At 36.4% G+C, this 21,651-nt stretch overlaps 1 protein-coding gene across 3 annotated transcripts in view; it reads right to left on the bottom strand.

The window, feature by feature from the left end:
* Positions 1-21,651, bottom strand: part of CDH2 (cadherin 2) — a 194,784-nt gene that overhangs the window by 17,022 nt on the left and 156,111 nt on the right. For all 3 annotated transcript variants that reach the window (XM_015595693.2, XM_015595694.2, XM_015595695.2), the window contains 7 exons: positions 21,092-21,229; positions 20,242-20,427; positions 17,788-18,041; positions 16,255-16,397; positions 13,279-13,512; positions 12,758-12,991; positions 10,651-10,790 (listed from right to left, as the gene is read on the bottom strand). In XM_015595693.2, the coding sequence (XP_015451179.1) occupies positions 10,651-10,790; positions 12,758-12,991; positions 13,279-13,512; positions 16,255-16,397; positions 17,788-18,041; positions 20,242-20,427; positions 21,092-21,229 (1,329 nt within the window). The remainder of the gene's footprint in view (positions 1-10,650; positions 10,791-12,757; positions 12,992-13,278; positions 13,513-16,254; positions 16,398-17,787; positions 18,042-20,241; positions 20,428-21,091; positions 21,230-21,651) is intronic.

Here is a 21,651-nt window from a genome sequence, read left to right as displayed (position 1 = left end):
CCCTGTCACTGATTCTTTTAAAATTCTGTTTTCAGAGTTATGAATGAGATGAAAGTTCATTCTTTGGTGCAAAATTATAGTTCTGCTTCAGAAGCTAGCACTTTTGAAATTTTATCACAACTTATTTCCCATTATAATGGCATGTTCTTTTGGGAAAATGCAGCAAATATGATTTGATTAGATTTGCTTCGACAAATACTTTCTGAAGAGTGTTTTGGGTCCTAGACTCAGTTACTGACCTCATCGAGTTTTTAGTCTAATGTCATTTAAATGGAAATATTTAAAAATAATGAAAACTTAATATAATACATAAACTATTACAAAAAATAGGGAAAGTGCAGGTGTAAGTAGCTGTGAAAGAGGTGCTCCTAGAAGTGAGGATGGGAATGCACAGAGACTCGACAATCTAACAGAGTAACAGGGCTTTAAAAAGACAATGTTTCTCCTGAAATTTGAATTTTTTTTCCCAGTGTTTGTCGGTTCCCATTCTTTTCTTGCAATTCAGTTATAGCCCTATAAAGGTGAGCACATTCCCCAACCCTTCCAAGCACTGCCTGTCTTGGGAGACAAAAAGCATAGTTTTCTAAATGCATCTTCGATGCCACATTCTCGCCCCAAGTTCCAAGTTCTCTTTACCAAAAATTAAAATGTCACCAGTTGGACAAGATCAAAGTCATTCTATCTTAGTATGACCTATTATTCTGTTTCAGAGAAAACCTAAAAATAAGTAATAAAGAAATAGCAATATTTAGTTGGGAATATGGTGACAGAGCATTGAAATCCTTCACTAGTTTATGTCACATCTTTTTGTTATTTCCTAAAGAGAAATATTCTTTATGATAAATTTACATATAAACTCAATATAGTAAAGAAAAATAAAAAGCTTTAAAAAGATGGATTTTGAAATCAGAGCACTTTAAGGCAAATGGGGGCTCCATCATATCTAACTGGGTGACCTTGGACAGATTAAATAAATTTCCTGTGCTAACCTCAAAAGCAGCAGTCCCCAACCTTTTCGGCACCAAGGACTGGTGCTCCTTTGGGAATCTAATGCCTGATGATCTGAGGTGGAGCTGAGGTGGTGATGCTAGTGCTGGGGAGTGGCTGAAAATACAGACGAAGCTTTGCTCTTTCGTCAGCTGCTCACTTCTTGTTGTGAGGGCTAGTTTCTGGAGGTTGGGGACCCCTGCAAGTGTATTCAAGCTTTGGATAAAAAAACTAATAAAGTTTCTGTGAATGGATTAAGTCTGTAACGAGGGTCAACAAACTTTTTCCGTAAGGGCCAGAGTAAGTATGTTTGGCTTTTGGGGAATGACAATCTGTTACAATATCTCAACTCTGCTGCTATTGCAATGTAAACAGCCATAAATAACATGTAAACAATGGGCGTGGTTCATGGCTGTGTCCCATTATTTATAAAATTTTATTCATAAATTGGGTCATCTGGTAGAAATATGGCATATACCACTTAGTACCTTAGCTTTTTTTGTTTGCTTACTGCTAAACATCCTTGGCATTCAAATCTTTTTCATTTTATTATTGGAATACTGATATTCTCCATTCTTCTAAAACTAAATGTAGCAAACTTGTGATTAGTTGAGAAGAATAAATATTAAAATTATTACATAAAATATTGTGTTTACTCATGTAAAGTGACAGGAATAGTCGATAAAGAGTCATGTGCAAATCATGTACACATTAAAAATATTTGATACCCAGTAAGGAATGGGCCAGTTCAGAATATATGTTGTCTATAGCCCATCAACGTATGTCACCTGGCCACAAGAGTTTTGAGAATAGTGTGCAAAAAGGAGATGACATATGCTAACCCAATCCCTGGTGATGCTTTCCGCTTGTGAAATCAGTGTCACTCTTTCAATAACTAATATGTACTAGTGTTTGCAGGTGGGTATAAATGGATGAATAGCTTGGGAACATAATTAACAGAGTGTGCTTTAGCCAACAATAAATATGTTGAAAGTAGTCTCCTCGGTTATATCCAGATTCAGCCATCTGTTAGTTTGCTTATACAGCAGAATGACTTTGTGAAACAATGATTTCAAAGAATTAAAAATATACCATGGTTAAATTATACAGCTTCATTTTCCGCTGAGTCAGACAGTGGGGCTTAGTTGCTCACATCGGGGTTGGTCCCTGAGATTGGCAGGAAGTTTATAGTAACCTCTGGCTCAAGCAGAGATCCCCTGTCTCAGAGAAGTGGCTGGTTTGTTCTCGAGGGGCTTTCTTACAGCTGTACCCCATTCCTCTGTGTAGGCATCAAACCTGGATTTTAGATTTCGGTTCCTGCTGCCTAGATTGTATACTTGACTATTAATAAATAAATAAATTGATTTCTCAGATTGCTTCCCCAGATTCAAACTTCATTAATGTCAAAATGTGATCAATTTTGCAAGCTTTGTTTAACCAATTAATTGGGTCTTACCCTTTTGCCTGTTCACAAGCCAGATAGATATTAGTGATGATCAAATAAGCTGTGGCTAAGTGCCCGGCGTCACGGGTCCTACCAGTAATGCCTGCCTGCTATACACCAACGAGACTAAATAAAACATCTATCATATGACTTCCAGCACAGCGCATCAGACCCTGGCCTCTCAAATCACACAGACCTCAGTTTGAAAACGACTAACGGTATACACTGCATAGCGTTGTTGGGAAGATTTTAAGAGACATGCAAAAAAAAAAAAAAAAGAGTATATAGCACAGTGCCTGATACAGAATAAGTGTGTAATGAATGCTAGCAATGATGAATGCTAACATTATTTCTCGAAGACATCAGACATTGCAAAGAATGAAAGTAGAGTTGTCAGGGGTGTACCTGACAATTAACCTTGGAGATAGATTTGCAAACTAAGAAATTCAGGAAGAGGGCCTAAGGTACAAATGTTCTCTGAGTGCCTGACAGGTGTAAACTGTCCTAGACACTGGAAAATAAAATGAATATGACAAGCCCAGCCCTCCCAGGGTTTAAGGTCAGGACCAGGGCTGGACACAAAGCTCAAAATGTAGAAAGAGGTTCCTGTGCAAGCACAGAGAAGGGACACTTGATTCAACCTGGGACCCCAAGAGATGTCCTGAAGTGAATCTTGGTGGCTAAATAGTTAGGCAGGCAAAGACCAGTTAAGATGTACAGGTAGCTCAATCCCACTGTAGTTTCAAAATGCAAAGTGGAGGGGCAAAGAGAAGTTAAGTCATCAACCCTCAGAGTCCCCATTCTTCAAAGCCAAATCCAAAGTCACAGGAACTGGGGGTTCTTAGCCCATCTCAGGCACCTGACCTCTGTTGAATGTACTTTCTGTGTTATGGAGATTCTGGGGATTTATCTACTGAAATACTTAGACTGATTTCCATAAATCACATAAGAAATCTACCTCATTAAAAAAACAAAAAACAAAAAACAAAAAACAAAGAGACAGCAATTAATTATATTTGGATCTTTTGGGTTTGGAACCCTAAATCGCTAAAAAGAGCCCCTCTGTCCTGATATTATCCGTGTACAAGTGCTGGGCTCTGCTAAAGACTTTAGTATCACAGGAAGTTCTAGTGCATTTTCCATGTAAGGGAAAGATGCTCTCTCTGTTTTTTGGTGACTCTTAAACACTGTTTCTCAAGCCCATACAGTGATTTGTGTTCACGAGCTGCTGCACCTCCTGCACCTCTATGTCCAGGGACCTACTTCCTCTGGCATATCTGGATGGGTCAGGATGATGCACTAACTACTGTCTGTGGGGTGAAAATTGTTCTCATAGACCCTCAGGAAAGAATCTCTAAACTCAAGTCCCTAACCACGGCAGGATAGAGACTTCTAGCTCATCACTAAATCTCTTTATTCTTTTTTTCTGGGCAGGAGTGGAAATGATGTGTGCCACTTCCAGTCTGGGCCCATAAAAATCTTGAACAAATCACCCTCTCTTCCCTTTGTCATCTATAATTGCATGTATATATGTCTAGGGTGACCTTGGAAGCCACATGGGGAAGATGGGGGAGCCACTGTCACTCCAGGTCCCTGAATGACTGTGTGGGGTAGAGAAGACCTCCCCTCCCCAAACTCCCATGACCTGAAACCCCATTACTGCTAAGTAAGTAAGAAATACATTTCAACTAGGCCTAAGTCACTGGAATTTTAGAATTGAATTGTAGCAGTTAGCCTATTTTAACTAATACATCTGGTTAAATATATTTGTGGCTAATTCATTTACTTTTTCTTTCCTTCTTTTTAAACTAGTACCAGAGAAAATTATCCCATGGTTTCAGAGCACTACAGGATCTCATCTTCACAGAAATCTATTTTTTGTTAATCCAAAGCCTAGTAATTATGATATAACTGAATCAGAGTCTGCAAAATCAGGTATCCATAGAGGGTAGGGTGATAACATAAATCAATAAAGCTAGTATGAAAAATAGGAAAAACAATTACTGGAACATGCTTGCTCTGCTTAAAGAGGAATACTATTTAGTTTCCAACAACTGTTGTCATGTCAGAATACAGGCATTATTGTTCGATCTTTCCATTTTTTAAGAGGAATAGGAGATCCATAATTTATGTGAATTTTTCCAATTTTTACTCTCTGTAAGCTAAATAAAAGAGCCATGGGCTTTGTATAAACAGACCTGCAGTGTATGAACTGTGACTTTAAAGTGACACAGAATCCAGCTTTCAAACATATCCCCCAAACCATCAGGCGTGCTATGAGATACTTTCTTTGAGAGTTCAAAACATCTCTGATGCAAAAGAAACTAGCCCACAGCAAATATCTAAAACATAAGAAACCAAATTTAGGAATTCAGAGTCCTCGCAGTCCTGGAATGTGAAACCTACTGAGTTCCAAGAGGTGCTGGGCCTTGTCTGAAGAGACAGAGAGAAAAAAAAAAAAATTAACCAATTGTTACATTCAGCAGCAGCAGGGAGGATGGGAAGACAGACCTGGTATACAGTGGATTAGGGCCAAGAATCCAAGAGTGATCAAGAGAAAACTGATGTGGACTCTTTTAAGTAACCACTCACACTTTCTGTCACAACAAGCTCTAATGGGCATCAGCTTTAATCTCTAATGAGCTGATGACAGCCTGTGAAGATGACCAGCCCTGCTGCCATTGCTCTCTTTAACCACCAGCCATGGTCCAAAGAATTCTGGTGTCTATACTGATTGTCATTTGTGAAACTTCCCAACATGAAGAGCAGCGCCTTCTTTCACAGAACCTGAGTTCCCACAACAGCCCAAGGCTCTAGGAATGAAAAATTTCCCACATCAGATTTTAAGAGCAGAAGAAGCTGCTGGATGTCCCAGAGCCTACTTCAAAGAGGGGACAGCCTTCTTCTGATAAATGCAAATGACATTCTGAAAGGCACTCTTTTAATTGCCTGGCTGAGACTAAGCTTTGCCAAGAATGGTACAAGATATGGTAAATATACCATCTTCTTTGGACTCAGGTAGACTAAGATTTAATTCTCACTCTGCTATTTTCTGATAGTATGTGCCTACTTTCTTGTACTTGGGGGAGGGTCAAGTGAAATAATGTATATAAAGCACTCAGAACAGTGCCTATCACACAGGCTGCCCCCAAACAATAGCTTTTGCCATTATCATGGAAAATGAAGCTGCATAATGTCAAGGAATTTAGGTAGAGTTTGTTTAATGTGAGCACATAATACATACTCAATAAATGTTTGTTTAATATAAGAGCAATCTTAATTTACGTCTTAAGTTTTAAAGAGCAGGAAGCTAAGTTCGTTTCCTATCCTGGGGCTAAAAGGGGATGGTTCCAGAGAAAGTGAGCAATTGGCTATATTGTACATTCACCGTGATTTTATTAGTGAAGCTGATATGGATGGAACTAAAAACAAAGATCATTAAAAGGGATACAGTATCTGCAATCAGCCCCACTGGCCAAAAGGGCACTGAAGGACATTTACTAATGAGGGTAATTAAACACGACTTGATAACCACTAAAAGCCCTGCTGATTATGTCAGTGAAGCAAATAAAGAAGAAACCTCACCCTCTGAAAAAAGAGGACATTATTTAAAAGTGTCTGTCCAACTGCCAACAGCACTGTGAGGAAATAACTCCTGTTCAGAACACATCTGATGACAGTTTGAAATATGGGCCCAATCTTGACAGTCCAAACCAGAGCAACCATCTACAAGTACTGATAAAAGTCTACCACACACAAGACAAAAAGACACAGAAGTGTTTTTCTTTGTTCTTCATTTCTTAGCCCTCTTTTAGCTATTTTGTTAAAGAAACTGGCAACCTGCGTTTGGCACAAAACTTAAACAGACCGAGATGCTAATCAACAGCAAGAATGGTAAGAGCTACCTTTGTTAAGGATGCTTTGCTTTGTTTTCTTCCTAATCAGTTAGCTCCTTTAAGATACTTTCTCCTGGCAGGAAGAGAGGAATCTTGGCTAAGCCAGTTTTAAGCTAGGCATTGTAGCCTCCTGGGGACCATTACTGCAGACCTGCCTTTGCCTGTAACCACAGGCATTCACCAACTACTTAAACTGACCTCTGAGATCTACCCATGCTTTAAATCTGGTGATTCTTTAAGCATGTCGGCTGAGACATCAAGTAGACCACACTGCCTAATTATGACAAGCTATGTCTGCCTATGGTTAGGTCTCCATCCACATCTTGAAGCAACACACATGCTCCATAAAATACCAGCCATGCATAATAAAAATCGACTAAAACTTGTCTAGAATGTAACATGGCACCAATCTCATTTCTGAAGCCCATGTAAAGAGACAATATCTTCAAATAGCTAATTAATAATTATGAACCATATTCTATTGCTAAAAAGGCTTAATGCACACTACCACACAGAAACAATTTCTAACAGTGAGCCACATTTGACTTATGGAAAATAGAATGCAGTGTATTTTACAAAAGTGAATTTCTCAGGAACTGACCATGATTTTAATATTTAAAGCAATAACATCTTATTTAGAAAATGGAGAAGCATTTGGAGTAAATTCACTTAGAAAGTAAGAGTACTAAATATTTTTTATAAGGAAAAGTAAATGATAAAATCCATCAAAAACGTTGAAAATAATCTTGATGCATTCAAGTTGGAGAATTTATCCTAACAGATCTGAAGATATATTAGAAAGCTATAGCAATAAACATACGGTGGTACTGGCCCAAGAACAGACTAATAAAACAAGTAGTGCAGAACAGAGAGTCAGGAAGCCAACCCACAGACCCACACATGTATACCCACCTGCTTTATGGCAAATAGACCACTGGGTTATCTTTTTAGTAAATAGTGTTGGATAGTCACAGAGGAAAAGAACAATTCTGATTCATATCTTGTACCAAGTGAATAATCCATTACAAATGAGTCACAGATATCACAGGTAAAACAATAGAGTTTCAAGAAGACAATGTAAAGATTGGGGGGGTGGGCGGTGATTCATTACCTTGGTGTAGACAAAGTTTTCTTAAATAAGAGATATAGATTCACTAGCCATATGGAAAAAACTGATGAACTGGACTTTATTAAAGTAAAAAAAAAAACTTCTGTTCAACGAAAGAGACTATTTAGAGATTAAGAAGCAAGCTACAGAATGGGAGAAGATATTTATAATGCATTCGCCTGACAAAGAACTGATATCCATAAATATAAAGACCTCATACAAGTCAATAAAAGACAGAAAATCCAACAGAAAAGTAGTCAAATAAACTGAACGAAGAAGATACTAAAATAGTAAGTCAGTAAGAACATCCACATTAAATCAGAATAAGAGACATACCATCAGAGTGAGTGGCTAAAATTAAAACAAACAAACAAACAACAAAAAAACAAGTGCTAGTGAGGATGTAGGCAATTTGAACTCTCATAGACCGCTGTGGCGAGGGAAGGTATGAACTGGTATAGTAACTTTGGAAAACTGGCAGCACCGTACTAAAGGAATCTGTTGTTAAATGGTAAAAAGACAAATCACGATGACTTTGAAGGAAGCTTTACTGGCCATAAGTGGACAGGCTTGATGGATTCACTTCCCGAGGGAGTCTGCACCCACCGCCAACTCTTTCACACAAGCCTTTCCTAGTGTATGACGGGGTACGCTAAAGGTTGGGTACAGGGCCAAACATCTGTCATGCTAAGGATGGACTTGATAATTCCCCAAGACTGGATGGGGGTATGAAATCACCAACAGAACACTCATTAGGATGTTGCGGGATGATAATGATTCTGACCTAAGTTAAGGAAGTGCCTTGGTGATGGAGATAAGTGAATAGATTTCATGAACTACCTTAGAGGTAGAGGAGAGAGAACTCTTTATGTTGTATTCCTACACTGCAAATTTTATGCTATATGAGGTAAAAATGAGAATGAATAAAACACTCATTTTGTAATTTTGTCACAATTTTCTCTTGGACAGAAGCTCTTGATCTAGAGTAAAATGTCATCAAAGAACCAAGAAGTCACAAAAAAGATGTCATAAGAAGATTGGTACTACATAAAGACATTAACCACAGGGAACAATATAGAAAAAGTTCCAGAAAAATCTTTGCACTATCAAGGAAGTGGGTAGGAAGCAACATTCATTTCCAAGAGTTTACTACGGAGCAAAGAAAACTTCAAAGATCAGGAAAAGAGGTTGAAGATTTATGATGATAATTTTAATAAATCCTGTAATAGGTTATGTTTTACCATTTGATATGAAGTATCAAACTAAGTGGATAAAGGCAATAAAAGAAGCCTTTCTTAAAATAACTACAACAATAAAACCTCATTAAAATTTTTTTATAGGAATTGGGGGTGGGGGAGAAAGAGCTAGATCAGGAGACATTAAGTGCCTGGTCCAGATCCCCACATTCTGAGCCGTATCTTGGTTCCTGAATCTTGCCCTCCAGTTCTCTGAAGCATCTAGTTATAATTGGTGTCCCTCTAGTTATTAACATTTTTACTGAAGTTGTTGAGTTGGGTTTAAGTTTATGCCTAGAAAATTATGCACAAAGACATGAAACATAAAATACCAAGAGTAGATTTATGAGACAATGTGATCAACATACATTTGCTAATCTTGAACACAGCTCAGGAAAGTGAAAGGATAGATTAATTAAGAATTAAGCCAAACATGAATTTTAATATCCAAAGACATTTATAAGCAACAAACTCTGGGGTATATTTATAGAGCTACTTTAATTAGTCAGTATTCAAAACAGCTTTACACACGAGTCAAGTTTTCAACAGACTTTAAATACACATCTCTTCTAAATGAGAGAGTTGAAAAATACTGTAAATCAAGCATGGAAGCTGGAAGCTGGGCTTGAGTTCACCCTGAGACCAAATTGTGAATCGTGCTATAAATGTAAAATAGAAAACTCGATAACAGGCTGCCACAAAGATTAAACACAACAATAGATGTGAATGTGTTTTGTAAAACAAAAAGCCATTTATTATTTCTTCAAAAGAGTAAAGAAGGGAAAAAGAAAATATGCTCATTAAAATTTGCTTTTATTCAAGCTAACAGTCCTATCATTAATGTTTACATATATACCTACGAAGAACACATCTGAATTTACTAATAATAATCCAGGAACCAAAAATTCTGTGTTTTTTTTTTTTTTTTTGCCTACTATCCCTCATGCTTGCATTAAGTGTTTCGAAATGACATAACTATCAAATGTATCTAAGAAATACCTGTCACTGTGATTTCTCATTGATTATATTAATATCATCTAGGTAATTTCAAGAGGATCTATATGTTACTTTAGGCTGTAACATAAGACAGAGCTGCTTGTATGAGTTTATAAAATACAACCATCTTTAGCCTGTTTTCAGTCACAGAAGTGGTGATATTCACAGTATATTATAACAGGTGTCAAAGATTTAAGATATAATAGTATTTAATGTCCTTAGCAGAATACCTGGTATATAGTACGGACCTTATAAATGTTAGCTATTATGATACCTAAAGTTGATTCCAAGCAGATAAAATTCTTTGTTTTCCACCTATTGGTCATTCCTATCCTTGAACAAGAAAGTAGTTCCTTACGTACACAGTAATACAGAAGTGCACGTTATCTTATAGTCGGCCAAGAACTTTAATGCTTACCGAGCAACTACTATAAGCCAGGCTCCATAATAGACACTACAGATACAAAGATGAACTAGACAACATCTCTAACCTCAAATATTTCTCAAGAATGTAAGACTCCCGAGGGAAGATATTTGTAGGCTCTGTCCAATTCTGTATCCCTAATGATGGCAATATTCCCTAAAATGTTGAATTTGCTTGGCAAGTGTTTACAGAATGAATAGCCTAGTGCTTTTTCTTTTATACATATGAGCATCTAAATCCCAACACATATATTTTGGATATTCAACGAAGAAAAACTGTAAAGAAGAATATTTGTATTTGTTCAAATGTAATTGGGATTGGGTTTACACTCTAGGCTCCTTAAAACAATGTTAATGATTTTCTTACAAAATAAATATGACCTTTGACACTTCAAAAAGAATTCAAAGAAGCACATGTTGGAAAAAATTCACCAAGGTTTGACAATGTGTAACAGAAAGGAAATTTGATACCATTTCTTTACTGCATGTTTTAACATTTGCCCTACCATTTAAATTATATAATCATGAAATTTTATTTGAAAGATTTAAAATATTGCTTACCTGGTCTTCTTCTCCTCCACCTTCTTCATCATATTTTAAAATATTATCTCTTACATCATCTTCTGGATCAATTAAAAGTTGCTTGGCCTGGCGTTCTTTATCCCGGCGCTTCATCCATACCACAAACATCAGAACGAGGACTGGGTAGAAAAAAAGATTTTAAAAAGCTAACACTATAATTCTTAAAATTTGATCTATCTGATCAGAGTCTTCAACACTAATAATTTTTACTTATTTGGGTTGAAAGCTTGGCATAAGCCTTTTACTCTATTATTTATTTCCGACCTCACATTAAGAAAGACAGGACAAAGCAGGACTCTAGCACTGGGTGTAGAATGGGAAGACTTAGGTTCTAGAACCTGGTGCCCTGTGAACTCACAGGATGAATGTTTGTCTTCAGTTTCAACATCTAAAAATGGGGACAATAACTGTTTCTATTTTTCACTTTGGCTTGCTAGAGGGTAGGACGCTCTTAATAAAATGGTTTGTAAATTCTAAAACAACAAATAAGAGTTGAATTGTTACTCATTATTTAATTGCTGTTTCATTCAGGTTGGTCAGTCATAATTTCATGCCCCAGATCGGGGAGAATGGCACTTCTCAAGGAGGGTAAGTGCTTGCCAAGATGCCTTAGGTGGTAAGTTGGAATTGGATCAGCAGCTGGAACTTAAAGATTTTTGATTTCCAAAGGCGGGTGTTTTTCTACTGCACTATTGCTCATTCCCTTTCATATTAAACTGTAGGTTTCGGGTAAAAAGGCTAGGGATTAGTTTGGGCACTGAAATAACATTAGGCTTTCATGCTTTACACTTTTTGCCAGGTTTAGAATCATAAATTTTCCAGAAGGTTGATGTTAAAATCAGCACCAATTCATTTTCCTTCAAAATGTGACAGTCACTTCGTCATGCCATAATCCATCATATCTGAGTCTTCCCTGATAAGGTTGGCATATATGGCACATTTTAGATGAAACCGAAACAAATCCCTAAATGCACATCTAGGAATGCATTCTCTCTAAAATCTGGAGATATCAGTTTACAACCTGAAGCAAAAGATTTAATGACTCCTATTTGAGCACATTTTTATTATTGGCCATAAAAGTAAATATCTTCCCTTTAAAGCCAGATACATGATCTCATTTGCCATTGTTCCAGAGCTAAATCTAGCAAGTGGATTATTAGTATAGCATGCAGGTTTCAAATTATCGTCAAAGTAGTCTCCACACAGGAAGTAAAAAATGCTCAGGCTTCTATAGTAATTGCTTAGAATAAAGAGACAGAATTCTAAATTACCAGAACACTTGTAAATGGCAAAAACATAAAAGAAATGGCCAACATTTTAAAGAAAGTGATTGGTGCATAGCATGATCACACAATAAACTAAGGCCTGCTGCTATTCAACAGTAAAATACAGGGCCCAGGCAATTTATTCTTTTAACCTGCATGCTTAGAAGTGGTTCCTAAACTACTTTCCAGTGGTTAATTTCTTGTATTCCACTGAACCAAAAATTGCGAAGTATCTTAAAAAGGAGCAATTCCTTAATCTAGATTTGCTTTAAAGACAGAGAATTTATTGAGCTGTGTAATCATTTCCATTATCAAACGGGCTATGTGAAATACAATTTCTCACTATTTTACACAGCCCTTCAGAAACAAATACCTTGATCCTTGCATGAGTGGAACAGGTTGCTGACTGTGCTTTACATGAAGGAAAGAAAGGAAAGCAATATACTCATTTTCGTCAATCATCAACTACGTGCCATAAATTAGTAGTCAAACCCTAAGTGCTCAAACTTAGTACTGTCTAACATTTTCCTATGATAATAATTTGCTACAGCTCCCCAAGCCATCTGCATCAGAAAGTGACAACAGGGCATGGAAGAGGTAGGCTGGTTAGGTTTGCTACAAACACATAGGTGCCTGAAACTATGCTCAGGGCTTTCCTCATTCTAAAGTGGACTTGGCTGTCCCATATATGACTGGCAAGAAAATGCTCAGAGGTCGAAGAGAGTTGTTAGATTACTTGAAGGGCAACAACGAAAAAGTTACTTTCTAAACATTCTAGAAGGCAAAAACATTAAGATCTAAGAGCCAATGAAAGTACTTACTGAGCAGGATGATGATGCAGAGCAGAATAGCGATAATGGCACCTGTGCCGAGTCCTGCACCCACAATTCTATCTACATCCGTACAGTCCCCATTGGAGTCACACTGGCAAACTTTCACACGAAGGATGGAAATGTTTGATTTGGGAGGATTACCCGAATCTGTGATTATGATTGGAACTTCATATATCCCCGCTTCGAGAAATTTTATCTTTAAATTAAGCTGAGCAAAATCACCTGTATTAAAGAAACACAGTTTGATAGTTTATATATAACATGATAAAAAATACATAGCATTTTCTAGAATATACTTACTACCTAATAGTATATATAAAGCAGATTACAACTATGTTGCATTGGAAGATATTTTTTGGCTTTAAGGGCTTTTAATATCTTATTTAAACTTTAAGTGGCTTTTAAATATATTTAATGAGAAGATTATAAAACACCTAAAATTAACTTCTCATATCAGGCTTCAAAATTTCTCAACTGCACATATATTCAAATAATGAACGCGTTCTTACCATTAAGCCGAGTGATGGTCCAATTTCTCTTAATAGTCACTGGAGACAAAGGAAGATCAAAAGCAAACGGTCCAGCATTTGGATCAATGTCATAATCAAGTGCTGTGATGTTAATTGAATTGGGGTCTGGAGTTTCGCAAGTCTCTGCTTCTTGAGGTAACACTTGAGGGGCATTGTCATTTATGTCAAGTAAATAGATCTGCAGTGTTCCTGTTCCACTCATTGGAGGAATTCCTTTAAAGGGAGAAAAATCACAAACCCATGCTGAACAATTCTCACTCATGAGCCTAATCACGGTGAAATTCTCAAATTTCTAGCCTTCTTGGCCTTATAATTGTATAACCTTGGAAGAATCTAGTTGCCACAGCACCTGTACACACTTTTGTGAACAAGATCACCTCTTGCTTCCTTTCTAGGATGACCCTGAAGTGCTGCTGCGGGTATGCAGGAGCTGTGCACAGTGACAATGCATGCCTCTGCCGAGTGAAATTCCACACCTTCCCTGCCCTTGCTGTCCATTACTCTGGGCCCTGTGCCCACCACGTTCCTCCAGGCACTGTGAGGGATGTAAGAGGAACAGAACCCTGAACTCGTGATATTCTGGACCCCACTCTTTTGATGGAGAACCAAGACAACTGCAAGAAAGAACACAGGAATGCTTTTAAAGCTCAAACTCAGCTATAAATTATCGAAACAGTCTACAGATGAGCACTACAGACCCACAGACATCATCGTGGGAAGGAATACCATGAAGAAATGATATTTTGTTGATCAACCAACTACCTCCTTGGGAAAATATTAGGTTGCTCTACATAGTTTATTCCATTGTTATCCTACGGAGTAAGTTTAAATAGATGAGCATCCCAAGTTTCTGCAAACTGCGCATGTTCACACATTCTTGCTACTAAAGACTGGTCTGCCTGACTCCAAATCCATTCGCATTCTACCATAAAATGCTGTCATTACCACTTCTTGTGATAGTTGAGTCTAGTGATTTGGCCTGTGAAATATTTATAAATATATGTACTATATATATATATTTATGCACACACATATATTAAGTACGTCCTCACTTAACATTGTCAATAGGTTCTGTGACTCTAAGCAAAACGACGAATAATAAAACCAATTTTACCATAGGGTAATTGATATAAACAAAAAATAAGTTCCTACGATGTTGATACATTATTCGAAGACCTGCTATAATAGAAATATTATGTTATTATACATGTATATTACTTAATTATATAATTTATATATCTATATTACATAAATATACTATAATAAGAATATAACCATCTTCTAAATAAGCTTGCATACCTAGAGTCAGAGGTTTAAGTGACCTATCCAAGGCCATGCAACCAGGAAGGAGAACACATACAATCCTGAGGAGAGGACAAGAGGCAATCTCTCTGGATCTCTCTGAGGAATATGAATGATTCTGAGACAGGGAGAATTAAGGTGAAGGCATAGAGTAGTAAGGTGGAGCCAATACTCTAATACCAACACAACCACTGTGATACTCCATAGTTTGAGGAACTTTTACATTTATTATTGCATTTAATATTATTTGACTCTCACAACAACTTTATAGAATAAGCAAGCAGCAAAAACAATGTATCAATAATGAAACTAAGGCATAGTGAGTATAAGAGCTTGTCCCATCATTAAAGAACAGAATTGGGGCTCCAAATCCAGCCTTGTGATTTAAAGTCAAGTGAATCTGCAAAGCATCACAGTGACATAGATTTAAGTACTCACTGCTATCTCATATCAAACATGTTTTCAAGCAGAGAACAATCTACCTTGGTGAATAAAAAATTTACTTGCAACTCATAACCAACATATGTATATATAGTTTTATAGCTCTTTAAATCGCATCATAATGGTGTAAGATACACTGAAGTTCCATTGCAGAGGAAAGCTACCACTTATATATGGTGAGAGAACATAAAACAGACACTAATGCTGTGCTTTGACATGCATTGGCAGAGCTGTTCCTACCAAGTTTCAACTCTAAATGTTTGAAAAGTAGCTCTCATATTAGAAAGGATAAGAAAAATATTGTTTTAGCTCTGTCACCACGTCGATTTATGACAGATAACGACCTCAATGAATCTTATTACACTGGACTTGGAAAGATTCATTGAAACTGTTTGTATCAAAAGTGTTTGATAGGCAACGTTTTTCAAATTGCACATCTTGACCAACAAATTGAAGCCTGCTATTTTTTTTAGATGCCAACATTCATAGTCTAACATTAAAAGGATTTAAAAATAGGGTTGTGATTCAGTCTTGAAACTATTAACACATAATAGAAATATTTGAGTGTTTAGTTTGTGCAAGGCACTGTTTTAAAAACTTTATGTGTATAAGCCATTTTATTTTCCCCAATACACTATGAATTAGGTACTGTTACCAATATCTTTATTTAACAGAAAAAGAACATGGACAGATTTAAAACCTTGTTGCCAATTCCACAGTTAGAAAATGGTAGGGCCAGAGTCTGGACCCAGGGCATCGGGAGGAACTTCAGAGCCTGCATGTTCAAGCATACATCATACTAAGCTAATGAAGCAAAACAAGTCAAACGCCAGGTTTACATAAGTTGCTTTATCTTACATGTCAAAAAAAAAAAAAAGTCATGTAATCTAAAACAAAACAAAACAAAAACAAAAACGCTATCTATTCATCTCAAGCATTTAGAATCCAGCAGAAACCCAGAGGAAAAAAAAAAAACAAAGGCGCTAAATTTTATGTTCCCAAACCAACACACTAAAAGTTCGTGTACTCAAGTATCTCAATTCGTGCACGAAATTAAGAGTTTCTTAGCTCATGGCAGACTAGAGACAGAGAATTAGAAGAAGAAAAATGCTAGAGATGGATAAACTGATTGGCAGGAGAAATATAAAAAGAACAGCTCCACTCTCTTTAACAAAATACAGGATAATACAATGACTATATTTAATTACGTACCATTGTCAGAAGCAAGGAAAGTAGCATTATATATATTGTTTTTCACATTTGGTGACTCTCTATCCAAAAGAGCAATTGTAGTTATTTGCCCATTTACAGGATCTATTTTTAGCCAATTGGCAGGATCGGATAATTTTGTGTATCTACAAAATGAAAACGCAGTCAGTTTAATGTTTTTGACATTAAAGTTAAAAAATAAAACATATTTTACTGTTTTCGTTCCAAATGCAACCAACTCATTAATTTGCATTTTTGTAGATGATGGTTGGAAATATAGTTTTAACATGGAAAAGTATTGCTGTGACTGGTTATTTAAAGCACATAATGGATGTGTACCGGCAGGCATGCAGGAAACATTAGATAAGTGTTTCAGGAAAAAGATAGGCGCTCACTCTCTCTACTGTGGGTAAGGCATATTTGACATTCTGTTTTAAGCTTCTGTCTAGTTCAATGGATAGCAATGGTGCAGATAAAATAGCTCAAAAATACCTTCTAAATAAGCAGCAGCCCTAAAGTATAGAGCTTAAGAGAAATATAATAGAAGTTGAATTTTCTATCACAGAACACTCTTAAAATGTTTACCATCTTATTATGGTGGAGATGAGGTCAGAATGGGGCAACGTAACTTCATTTCTAGAAGGATCTCCCGTACTGGGCCATGCCTCAGAACTATAGCTTTCAAGGGAAGTCCCACAGTCTGAGTTTGTATGAAGCAGATTATCTATATTGGTAGATTTATCATCTTAGACTCCTTTTTTATTGAGGGGTGTGAGCTTTTTAAGTTTAGGTAACTAATATACAGATTAGAAAAAATATCCTGTTTTAAGAGGTGAAAAGTTGGAAGAGTTTAAAACACCAATTAATTAGCTATTTATCTATGTTGATTTCAATGTATAGAGAAAGAGAAAGATATGTAGTTTTCTGTTAGTAGCAGTTCTGAAAGAAGTTAAATAAAATATGAGCTAATTTGAAAATTATCATCACAAGCTATGAATAATAGTCCTGTGGGATATGCTCTGCCAATCATCTACTCCATCAGGAAAGACAGATTTTGCTGAAATTGGAAATCTTTACAGATATGTTTTATAAGTCCTATAAATACTGTACAGGTAAGGGATAAAAATAATAAGCATTTATATCTTGATTTTGGCATGAGTGTTCTTCTTGATGTGTGAAGAGATAAATGTTATAAGCTTCTGAGTGTCCCCTATTTACTCACAGTTAAAGCTTTTTGTGATTTTGGTATGAAATCACAGGATAAATTATTAAATATTCAAAAAAGGAAAGGGGGCAGGAAAAAAGAGGCAGGAGACATTTTTTTCTTCAACTAATATCTGAGTAGATTCATTCTTATGTTTCCTATCCACTATACTCATTGATCTACTATAGAAACTTCACCAAAGATTTAAAAATAATCTTGTAATAAGTGGTTTTTGGGTCCAATGAAATTTCTTACTCAATTGGTAAATAAATTTTATGCATAGGGTAGAACATAATGTAAATTATAAAAACTCCACAAATGACATTTGATACCTGATATTTTGCTGCATATATCGATCTGGGTCCTGAGCAGTAAACGTTGTTAACATGGTACCAGCATGAAGGCCTTCTTCTTGGCGAATGATCTTGGGATTTGGGGCAAAATAAGGGTTTTCATTCACATCAATAACTGTAACAGACACAGTTGCAGTTGATTGAGGTGGGTGCTGAATACCCTTGGCTAATGGCACTTGATTTTCTGCAGCAACAGTAAGGACAAACATCCTATTTGTTTCAAAGTCGATTGGCTGGGGAAAAAAAAAAGGGGAAACCATATTTTTGCAGGAAATAAGAATATCTGCATTCTGCAGTTTATTATTCCATCAACTCCTTTTCCAAAACATTAATTTTTTATTCACTACACCATAGGTTCCTCTCAAATTTTTGGAAAACATGCATTAGCATGGTCAATGATTGAATTATTTATCACAATTTATATAAGATATTTATAAATCTTAGGTACTTCAAATATTTATCTTCACAAAATAATGCATATTACTATTGTACTGATTGAATTTATTTAGCTGCATCTAAAAACCTGATTTTTCTTAAGAACAGTATGGTTGACCAAAAATACTAAATAATCTGAGATCAAGTGAGAACAAGATGGTCTAGATCACACTCTCAAATACTGCTTTAAAGACCTCTCCTCTCTAGGAAAGCTTTTGCCAGTCTGTGATAAATGAAGAAAACAAAAATTTTTTAAAAATGTAATTTTTTATAAAGCTAAACTTATTCTATTTAAAAGTATCATTCATACTTCGAATTACACATTTTAAAGAATACACACACACACTTTTAAAAATTAATAGTGTTTGTAGGTAGAACAGTTTTTTTTTTTTTTTTTTCCCTACCAAACTAAAACTCTGGCTATTTTACAAAATAATTCTGGGTATTTTACTGATCTGAAAAATCCCAAATGTAAAAACAACAGTTTAGATAAAGACAATGCACAAATAACCCTTAAAGTAAATATTAACTTCCAAAGTTCCATTGAATCCTATTATCAACAGAAAAGTTATCAGGAGTCAAAAGTGAACAGACTGGACTTTCATTCTTAATTTCCAATGAACAGTCACCTTCTAGTGACTATGTGGGAATAAAATGAAAAGAGAGCTTGGGGAGCTCTCATGCTGTCATAGGCAGTCTAGGAATGATCAAGAGCTGAAGCTAATGAGGAAGCCACATTACTGGCACAAATCGTGCCAGTTTCTTAACCTAGACCACCTCAAACCTTCAAACACATGTTTTTTCTTCCACTCTAAAATCCCTAATTCAATTTTCCTTTCTCAATTATTTTTAAGAAGACAGTAGAGAAGTCAGAAAGACAGAATTCTTTTGAGTTATTAGCCACCTGAAATATCCCAGATATAACATTTACTTATGCTAAATGATATGCATAGTTATAAGACCTTTAAAGTGTATTACGCTTATTTATCCATCAGAACAACTCTATGACTTAGGTACTGTCATCATCCTCAATTTCTGCATGAGGGACCTGAGGTTTACAGAGGTTTAACCAACTTGCCATGGTCACACCACTACTAAGAGCTGAGTGGGGATTTGAACACAGGCGGTCGGGCACTGAGGCCTACGTTCTTGACCATCATGTTATGTTCAGAGATTTCGGAACCCCACCTCATGGGGAAAATTTCCACTCCACTCCTGCACATATATAACTTTTGGCAACTGACACCTCAGTGCACCTTTCTATTAAGGCCGATGTTTGGGCTCACTTACAAATCAAGAGTGTTGGGATGGGAGGCAAGGAAGCAAATCTTTTCACTGGGTGGCTAAACAGAAGAGATGCTCCCTTTGAAGAGCTTTTACATTTGGACTTGTATTTATTACACTTGAAGATAACATCCCCTTTGCTTTCAGCACTGGTTTTTTTTTTCTTTTTTTTGATAATTAAAGATCAGAAGACCAATTTCTTAGTCTTGAAAATAGCATTTAAAAACAGCAATGTAGATTCAAATGCTTTTAAAAGCGTGGGATCTCTTCTTGCCTACTCATCCCAATTTACTTTCATGATATTCTCTGGTTTGTTCCCTATACCAATACTCTAATAGCAACCTGTAGACATGAGAATGGTAGGAGCGAGTGTCACCCCTAATAGCTGTCAACTGGTGATCCAAGCTTGAGGATGTGATATATCATGAACATACAATTGCACCAACGGTTAACAGTGTTGAAGGCCTTCCTGTCTTCAGATTAACACAGTTCAAACTGATTTTAAAACAATCATAATGTGAGAATATCTATGTTGGCCTTAGCCTCAACATAAACTGGAAAATAAATGTTGACTCCCCACAGTACATTAAACTCTAGATTTAGAGATGTTTGAGAGAAAACAGTCTTAAAATGGAGTGATAAACGAAGGGGGTAGGGGACATATATTGGTCACTTCAGAGTGGCCTTCAGCTCAATGGCCCGAGTTGCACTTACTTTTACCACAGTGACTAAGCCGTCGTTACTGTTTGGGTCGGTCTGAATGGCAAACCGCCCTGTTGGATCCCCACCGCTGATTCTGTACACTGCATTCCAGGCTGGTGTATGGGGCTGATCCTTATCAGTCACAGTTAGATTAGCTACTATGACATCCACCCTGTTTTCAGGAACTTCACCATAAAACTACGAGAAAGAAAAACCTCCGTCAGAGGGGCAACATGGGCCAGTAAAGGACAGTGTGTCTCGATGACCATACCCCCCTGATTTTACTGCCCTATTAAATCTTTATTATCCCCACTAAACAAGGAGACCAGTAATGCAGGTAACTGCAGCATTTATGTTTGACTTTAAAAATACTGTAACTTTTTTCAGCAGTCAATTTTTTCCCCAAGTTACACCACTGTTTCATTGATATTAAAATTAGCATCCATTCGTGAGTATCTGGGTGATTAACAGGAGTTAGGAAGACAGAATTTGTCTGAGGAAAATAATTTTCCTCAGGATAATAATTATATGCTGACGAAGTAGTAAAAAGTCATGCAATTTATGTACCTGATAATTTTTATAAGTATTTTGTTAGAATAGCATGAAATTTTGAGGGGGCATTTCTTCCAGGCAGCATATTTTAACATCTTTATCAGTGGACTTGGTGACTAAGAGAAAACAAATTACTTTGGTGTCTTATTTAAAACCCTGGTTTAAGTGACAGAAAATGTCTGAATCAGTAGCAATTCTACAATTAGGTTAAGTAAGTTCTATCTCTATTTAATACATTTATTATTCATGACAAAACTTCTCAATAATAGACCACAGACCTAAAGTTCTGTGACTGACAGTCGGTACTTACTGTCATGGCAGTAAACTCTGGAGGATTGTCATTGACATCTGTCACCGTAATGACAGCCGTAGCTGTGTTTGAAAGGCCGTACGTGGGATTGCCTTCTGTGTCTGTAGCTTGAATTATTAACGTATATTGTTGCACTTTCTAAAAAGACATAAAGATAACTTAAATGAAACTAATTCTTCAAGAAGACATAACAGTTGTTCCGCAAATGGCTCTTTATTACACACACAGAGTGCAGCATCGTTCATTCTGATTAACATTACTTGAAATTTCCGAAGTGGAGTTTACTTTAACTTGCAAAGCACAGGTCTGGTTTTTGTCTAGAGAGATTTAACTATGTAGTTCCACCTCTACTTGTGGAAAGAAATGCAGCGCAGGTGTGTGAAATTGACAGCTAAGCTGAAACTTCCATCTGGTTTCAACCTTTCCTTTTCTTCTGAACTCAAAATAGTGATCAAGCATTTAAGTCCATTGGTTTGAATTTAATTTATCATATGTTAATTTTTAAGCAGTTTAGGATACTAAATATAATAAAGAATCTCGAGACAAGAGAAGAGAGAAGA

The sequence above is a fragment of the Pteropus alecto genome, unplaced genomic scaffold, assembly GCF_000325575.1.
Source record: "Pteropus alecto unplaced genomic scaffold, ASM32557v1 scaffold146, whole genome shotgun sequence".
NCBI classification, from domain to species: domain Eukaryota; kingdom Metazoa; phylum Chordata; class Mammalia; order Chiroptera; family Pteropodidae; genus Pteropus; species Pteropus alecto.
This window is presented reverse-complemented; position numbering and strand designations above follow the sequence as displayed.